The sequence below is a fragment of the Achroia grisella genome, unplaced genomic scaffold (assembly GCF_030625045.1).
Source record: "Achroia grisella isolate CSIRO2021 unplaced genomic scaffold, CSIRO_AGI_Agris_v1 utg702, whole genome shotgun sequence".
NCBI classification, from domain to species: Eukaryota; Metazoa; Arthropoda; class Insecta; order Lepidoptera; family Pyralidae; genus Achroia; species Achroia grisella.
This window is the reverse complement of record NW_026712999.1, coordinates 194,573-202,401: the sequence shown is the minus strand read 5'-3', so window position 1 is coordinate 202,401 and position 7,829 is coordinate 194,573. Positions and strand designations below refer to the sequence as shown.

General features: G+C 30.1%; 1 protein-coding gene across 1 annotated transcript; it reads right to left on the bottom strand.

Moving 5' to 3' along the window:
- Positions 1–516: 516 nt before the first annotated feature.
- LOC131850189 (trichohyalin-like) lies at positions 517–7,090 on the bottom strand. The gene is made up of 8 exons (XM_059200362.1): positions 6,969–7,090; positions 6,239–6,389; positions 5,544–5,727; positions 5,213–5,391; positions 4,747–4,923; positions 3,617–3,839; positions 1,447–1,546; positions 517–607 (listed from the first exon to the last, which is right to left on the bottom strand). The coding sequence occupies exons 1-8, from the start codon at positions 7,079–7,081 to the stop codon at positions 517–519; spliced, it is 1,218 nt and encodes a 405-aa protein (XP_059056345.1). The 5' UTR covers positions 7,082–7,090.
- Positions 7,091–7,829: the final 739 nt, after the last annotated feature.

Here is a 7,829-nt window from a genome sequence, read left to right as displayed (position 1 = left end):
TCAAGATCAATGAAAATTTGATCTTTATATGATTCTGCAGTTTATTTATTTATATAGTATTTTATTTATAATATAGCGTATTTATTTTAAAGACATATAATATAATGAGTATGTTTGTATGAATTGATCTGGGTGTTTTATGTGTATATTATATATAGGTATTTACAAAAAAAAATCTATAATATTGGTTAGTAACTAGCACAAACTCTGATTAGTTTGAGACTTTTGGCGCCGTTCTATTTTTTACCACAGTGGTAGTAATCAAGCATACGGCTCGTCTGATGGTAAACGGTTACGGTAGCCTATGGACCTCTGTATCACCAGAGCTGTCAGGAGAGTTACCATCCCTTAAAAACCTTAATGTACCCTTCTTGAAAAATCCCATGGTACAGTACAGGCTCTTGAGAAAACCTCGGCAGGTAGTTCATTTCTCAATTTGAGCGTGTTTATTTATTTATTTGTTTATATGCAATGAATAGGTTCTATTGTTCTTAAAACTTTTGTTTATATCGTGTTTTATCGTTTAACAATTGAAGGCAGTTGAACTGTAGATGTTTTTGCTTCTTGTGTGTCTATAAACTTTTTAAATGGATGCACAGGATTCGTGCTGTAACAAATTAAAAACAAGTATTAGTAATAATAAAGTTAAACCGTTCTTCAAATAACAAATAATAAATTACAATCCTGAGGAATTAGGCATGGAATATTTATTTATTTATTTTAACTTCAATGTACACAATAAAAATTACAGTACAGTACATTGGCGGCACATTAATTAACACTCAACACCCCGTGCCGAATTTTGTACCAGTCAACTAATAGTTGGTGCAGACAATAATTGTTGGCGGTGCAAATATAATTAATTATAAATAAAATGCAACAAAATATGAACAGAACGATAAATATAATATAAACCTAAGAGATACAATAATATATTACATAAATATATACAAATATTATATTATATTCATATATATGGATGCACACATATACGTGTCTGAATAGTACAAATATATATGGCTGGAATTACAAAAACACCCTAAAAGCAAACAAAGTATTCGCCGAACACGAAATTTGTAATAATAAAAATTAAAAAAAGTTATAAATTTAATTTTACATCTTGTCACTAGATGGCGTTATATACCTTAGAACGCACTATAATAAATATTTCAAGAATTGTAACATTATGAAATTATAATGTAACATTAACAAAAATGCATGTACCTAGATATGTGTTTATAACAACATTTGTAGAATATTTATTTTGTTTATTTTTTAATTTCTCCCGACTTAGAAACATAACTTTTGTATCAACGGCGAGAATAAGTACTTATCTATATGATATTTTTTCAGAGCTTCCTCTCTCTAACGTGACCTAGATGAAGTTGCGTGGGTAATTATCCATTAATATTATTATTTTAAATAAATAACATTTTTGTTATTCACCTTACTCTTGCTGACGACATTTTGTGTCTATTTTCCATGATATCTTTAAACGACTCCGCTTTTTTAGTGAAAGGTCTATCCTTTTGAGCAATGTCTTTTACTCCTATCATTACATTAATAATAAAACAAAGTCGTTGTCGCTGTCAGTCCGTGCCTATGTATGCTTAAAATTTTAGTGAAAGGTCTATCCTTTTGAGCAATGTCTTTTAATTCGAATTCCTGAAAATTTTTAAAGTTCAATTGTATTTCTTATCACTATCATTACATACATAATAATAAAATAAAGTCGTTGTCGCTGTCAGGCCGTGCCTATGTATGCTTAAATTTTTAAAAGTACGCAACAGATTCTGAAGTGGAGTTTTTTATAGATAGAGTGATTCAAGAGGAAGGTTTATATATATAATACATGCATAATATTGTAGAGAAACACTGATAAATTTAGAGATTTCTAATGTAATGTCGTAAATAAACACTTTTTTTTGCGCTTACATTGCAAACTCTGGAACCCCACAAGATAGGATAACGCACAATAAACATTTTTTATATTTTACCTTTTTAGGGGGAAAAAAGCTTATTTACGAAGTAATTTCAAGCAACACAGCATTAATTTTTATCCAATTAAATCATATTATTTATATAATATGTACTCCAATTATGAAATAGTTTTTATTATGGAAGTAGATAAATAAATCAGATGGAAATTTATATATAATGTTGCTCGACTTACTCTCGAGAACGTATCTTGTATGTTTCTTACTCTACTAATTGCGTATTATTTAATAGTATGTGTTGTATATAGAAACTTCTTAGTGAATTAGTACTAAAGAATAATAAACAGATTCTGTCAACATCTCAAACTGATATTTTATTTATCCAATATTTTATATTAAAAACCTTAATATAACATGGCGCAGCCGGTAAATTAATAAAGATTTAGATTCACTTGTTAATTTAATATAGATTAATTATGCATGTAATTTAAAGGAATGTTTCCGAAGATATTACAGATTTAATTTAGCAGGGACATAGCGGTGCGGCGGTGGTACAGGCCCGACCGGCGACGCTAAACAAAACATGTTTGTACTGTGTAATGACAAAAAAGCTGTAAACGTTTTTTATAAGGACGTTTATATTTTCTGTAGTAGGTAGGTATATTTAGTATCAGCATTGCACCCGCGCGAAGCCGGGGCGGATCGCTATGTAAGTAATAAGAATACCTTCACAGCTGCTATCATATAGATATGTGGTAAATTTACATGCAAAGTTATACCAGACCATTAATAAATCTAAATAGATTTGTATAGACAAAGTAGACGAAAAAACAAAAAGAGACAAATTGATGACGACGATGAAGTAAATAGAATATATTATAGTAATATACTAACACTAGCTTTTGTCCGCGGCTTCGCTCGCGTTAATTTATCCTCTTAGGGGTAGAATTTATCAAAATCCTTTTTTAGGGGATGCCTACGTCATAATAGCTTTATGCATGCAAAGTCTCAGCCCGATAGGTTTAAAATTGACAAAGTTTCATACAAACTTTCATCCCCTATTTTATCCCTTTGGGGGTAGAATTAATTAAAATCGTTTCTTAGCGGATGCCTACGTCATAACATCTACCTGCATGTCAAATTTTAGCCCGATCTGTCCAGTGGTTTGGGCTGTGCGTTGATAGATCATATATATATTTAGATTGAATTCTTAATAAAGTTTTATTACTTGAGTTAGTGTATTTTAATAATCGTATTATTTATATACTAAGTACTCCAATTATGAAATAGTCATGGAAGTAGATAAATAAATCAGATGGATATTTATATATAATGTTGCTCAACTTACACTCGAGAACGTATCTTGTATGTTTCTTACTCTACTAATTGCGTATTATTTAATAGTATGTATGACTTTCATTATTTTCAAATATTGGCGGATAGCGTCAAGGAATTACTATTCAAAAGTACTTATAGCATACACACACACGCACACACACACACACACACACACACACAAGACAATTTCTATTAAATACTTATATGTAATATCTAAAGAATAATAAACAGATTCTGTCAACATCTCAAACTGATATTTTATTTATCCAATATTTTATATTAAAAACTATGTATGAGAATATTTACATAAACTTTTGATTTTCATACACACACACGCACACACACACACACACACACACACACAGACAATTTAATTTGTTCGCTCAAACTCTTTCTATATTCAATTTGCTTTCTTATTTCAATATTGGCATCGTCTAGTTTCCTTTGCAGTTCAGATAAAGCAGTTCTTGTGACGCGTTGCATCCTCTCGCTTCGCTCTTGACGGTCTCGCTCTATTTTATTTCTATTATCTTCTAAATATCTTTTGTACTGTTCAGCAGCTTTCTGTTAAAGTTATAATGATTATTATTATAAATACTAAATTAGGGTTGCCAATTACAATTTTTAAAACCAGTATTTGATGATAGAATCAGGACAATTCAGTTTAAAAACAGGACGCAGTAGTCGGGTTGCATTAGTTAAATTAATATGTAGTTAAAATAGGTGAAATGAAATTCTAGTAAATAAAATAATCATATCATCATTTTATATATAATTTTTTTTAAAAACTTATACGTGTTGAAAACAAATTATTAAAAAAAGAGGGGAAATATTAAAGTTCCAAAACCCCGGAAGCTGTTTAAAAGCTATTCAGGAAGTCCCAGGACGTTAAAAACTAGGACATATCCTGTGAAAACAGGACGGTTGGCAACTATACTAAAATAACACGATTTGATTGTTAAATTTTTATACCTAAACTACTCAACAAATTTTTATAATTTCTGGTTTATGGACCATTATATCAGATTATAGAAGAAAGGCTAATATTGCTGTAAAAATAAAACTTCAAAAAGATTAGGATTAGATGAAAGTTTGTATGCAGGATAACATTACTGATAAATAAGAGATATAAAACTCTTTGTCAAGACATGTTAAGATATAAAGAATATGTTAGCATTTTTAAAACTTATTGTTAGAAAAAATATAGGGATCTCAGAATTTGAAGTCTTCGATGGCGTACACTTCGAACTCCTAGAACCCTGGTCTCAGCTATTTCAATTTACATCTAATTATAATCTATGAATCCGGAACATGTGAATTTGAAATTGTATATTTGTTGTTATATATATATTGAAATTGTATATATGTTTAGCAAATTGTGGTTAAGTTGATTATTTCGTACATTTCATGTGGGAAACTGTAATTTGTACGTATTATGTATGATGTATGTCGGGTATAACTAACATTTTACCTGTTTTTCTATTAATTTTTCATATTCCACATTCTTTAGATATGCGTCTAATTTGTTTTCTTCAGTTTGTTTCCATTCCGATGTTACTTTATCGACTTCTTGTTCTAATTCATATGCTATTCTTCTTTCTTGGTTGATGCTTGCCGTGAAAATTTGTTTCTCCTTTTGTAAGTTATGCTAAAGTTAAAGAAGAAAAAATTAAAACTTAGAAACTATTTATTTAAAATATATAGTTTGTCTTAAATATTTTATTATTCAGTGCTTGTTTTTTTTTGTTTTAAGTGTTAACAGTTTTAAGGGTTCACCACAACATCGACAGTTGACAATGTCTCTGACTACCTCCTTGGAGGTAAACCGAGGTGCGGTGCCGAATTCTTACTGCATGCGTTTAAAGCATCCTTAATTATAGGAAATAAATATTAAAACAAGTACCAACATTCAGTACATTCATTCAAGATTTGCTTACCATTTCATCAATCTTCTTCTGTCTTTCTCTCTGTAATTCTTCTAAAGCTATTCTTATACTATTATTGTCTAATTGTCTTTCCTGCATCTTTTCTTGTTTTAATCTCGAGAGTTTATCATTGTGACCTTCTATAAAGTTTTGCTTATTAACTAATTGCTGTTGTTTCTTACGCTTTATAGCTGTAACATATACACATGCATTTACATAAAAAATCAGTTAACTAGTTAGCATCTTAATTAACTAAAGATGAACAAGAGTTAGAGTTAAATGTAAATATTAGTGAACGAAAAGTCTTCAGTTAAATTGTATTTAACATTTTGTGATGTATTACCATCATAGTGATCTTGTTCCATTTTCTTTTTCATCCTATCAAGTTTCCTATTCTCTTTTTCCCTTTCTTCTTTTAATAGTTCTTGTCTTTTTCTGTTAGCACTAGCTATCTGCTCGTCATATGCCATACGACGTTCAAGTATCTCTTCTTTTATTCTTTGCCTTTTTATTCTTTCTTGTTCTTCCTGTGAATATATACACCTGTATAAAGATTAACTATACCTATATTTCTTTACAATACAGTTAATCTTCTGTGTATTATAATAACCTATCCAACTAATTTTCATGGAAAATTGATTAAAGAATTTGAATCTGTAAATGCTTTATCTATAATAATAATAATAATATCTCATGGAAAATTCACACAACATCATCTAGTCCCAAGTAAATAGCTTGTGTTATGGATACTAAACAACTGATATAAATACATGGATATATTTTTTTTGTAAATAAATACATATTATACATAGAAAACACCCAGACCGATACAAACAATCATACTCATGAATACAAAATGTTTGTACCGTGCGAGGAATCGAAACCACGACCATCGGATAGTAAAGCGGTGTGCTAAACCACTAGACCCCCGAGGCTGTCGGATTGAATTAGTAATAGAAATCGTATGAATTAGTAATTATTATAATAAGCTCATATTTCATTTAAATTTGAATAGGTAAATTTAAGTGAATTCTCAACCTTTCTCTTGACGTCATCTAGTAGTATATTGTGCCACATCCTTTCCCTCTCTTTTTCTTCTTCTTCTAAGTATTTCCTTTCTTGCATTTGTATCCTTTGCATGGCTCTGAGACATAGTTCATCTTCTTTTTTGCATTGCATACCTTTTGCTCTACAGGAACATTAGGATTTAATAAAAGTGTGCACCAACATAAACATAAAAATTAATAATAAAAATAGTTCGGAGTGATTTCTGGTATGGTTCAAATTTAAATATATTTATGTTATTTCTGAAAGACTGTATAATATTGTTTAATTCCGGTACCTTTAATTATTATGGATTTTAATATAAGCTAAGAATATTTGTGGTCTCACACGTGCTTTGGTTGCGGTAATTAACCAAAATAATATAAATCAACTAAGTATGTAATGGAATAGATTACAGCAAATTAACATCTGATTTGATAAAATATATTTATGCTATTTAGGGACAGTATTTCTATTATGTCTTTATTTAAATTATCTACATTATTTGATGTAAGTACAGTATGTATGGTTAATAGCGGTCGTTCAACATATCGAGTATTGATATTTCCAATATTGAAGGTATGGTACAGATCTATACGTTATTATTTATGGAATCTTTTCTCTCTACCAAGGTATTATCGACCTTGACTAATCAAAACATACTATCACACCACAAAAAATATATGATGATTAAATCTAGTTTTGAATATAGTGAATCACTTACATTGTTTCTCTTTCAACGGCTTTTTGACATTCTGTAATTTTCTCCTCTTCTATTGCACTTTCATATTTTTGTATTTTAGTTTCTCTGTCTTTGCACGGGCCACATCCCTCCATTTCTTGTTTCGTTACCAGTTCTTGAATGAACTGTTCTTCTTCACTGTCTAGTAGTGTTTTCAGTCGTAATCTCCTTTGTCATAGTTTACTGTCTTCTTCTTGGAACTTTTCTCTAACTTTTTCTTCTGTTTTATTGATAATAAGTCTAGATACAGTAAGTAAACTTTTATAAGTATCATCATCATCATCATCATTACATAAAGCTAAGAGTATTCACAAAAATATAAAAGGAACTGTGGTCCGTTTGATGGTAAGCTATACTGGAAGGATGCATTTGAATAACCTGGATCCTGAATCTTTGATAGTTTATGATTTTGTTTTCTTCCTCTTTTCCTTATTACAGACAGTTCTCCATTCTCTAACAGGTAGTTACCGATGTAGACATTGTAAAAGGTTATACTTATAAAGATGCTGAACAAATTAAAATGGAAGCTGTGTTCTAGTTGAAGGATAAGACTGTTGGATGATTGCGAGATAAGGCAGTGAAAGTATAGCATAAGAATATGGCAACGATGATGAATGGTATTACCGGCGTTACACGATAACGTGATGTCCGTAGTGCTGATTTTTTATGTAATTGGAATGACAATGAATGTATGGATCTCAAAGGGGAACGTCGATGTTGATATGGTACATTAGTAGTGGGACTATTAGTTCACTTTACAAACAAACCCCTCCCATATACAATAAAGTCTGCTTATTAGCAAACTAGTGTTGTTTATACTCACTTTTGCAAATGTAGTGCATC

Coding starts and splice junctions, on each gene's coding strand:
- LOC131850189 (XM_059200362.1), bottom strand. CDS start 7,081: ATGGAGGGATGTGGCCCGTGCAAAGACAGAGAAACTAAAATACAAAAA. Junction 5,728..6,238: donor TAGATGACGTCAAGAGAAAG/GTTGAGAATTCA, acceptor ATATATTCACAG/GAAGAACAAGAAAGAATAAA. Junction 608..1,446: donor ATGTCGTCAGCAAGAGTAAG/GTGAATAACAAA, acceptor AATTTGTTACAG/CACGAATCCTGTGCATCCAT.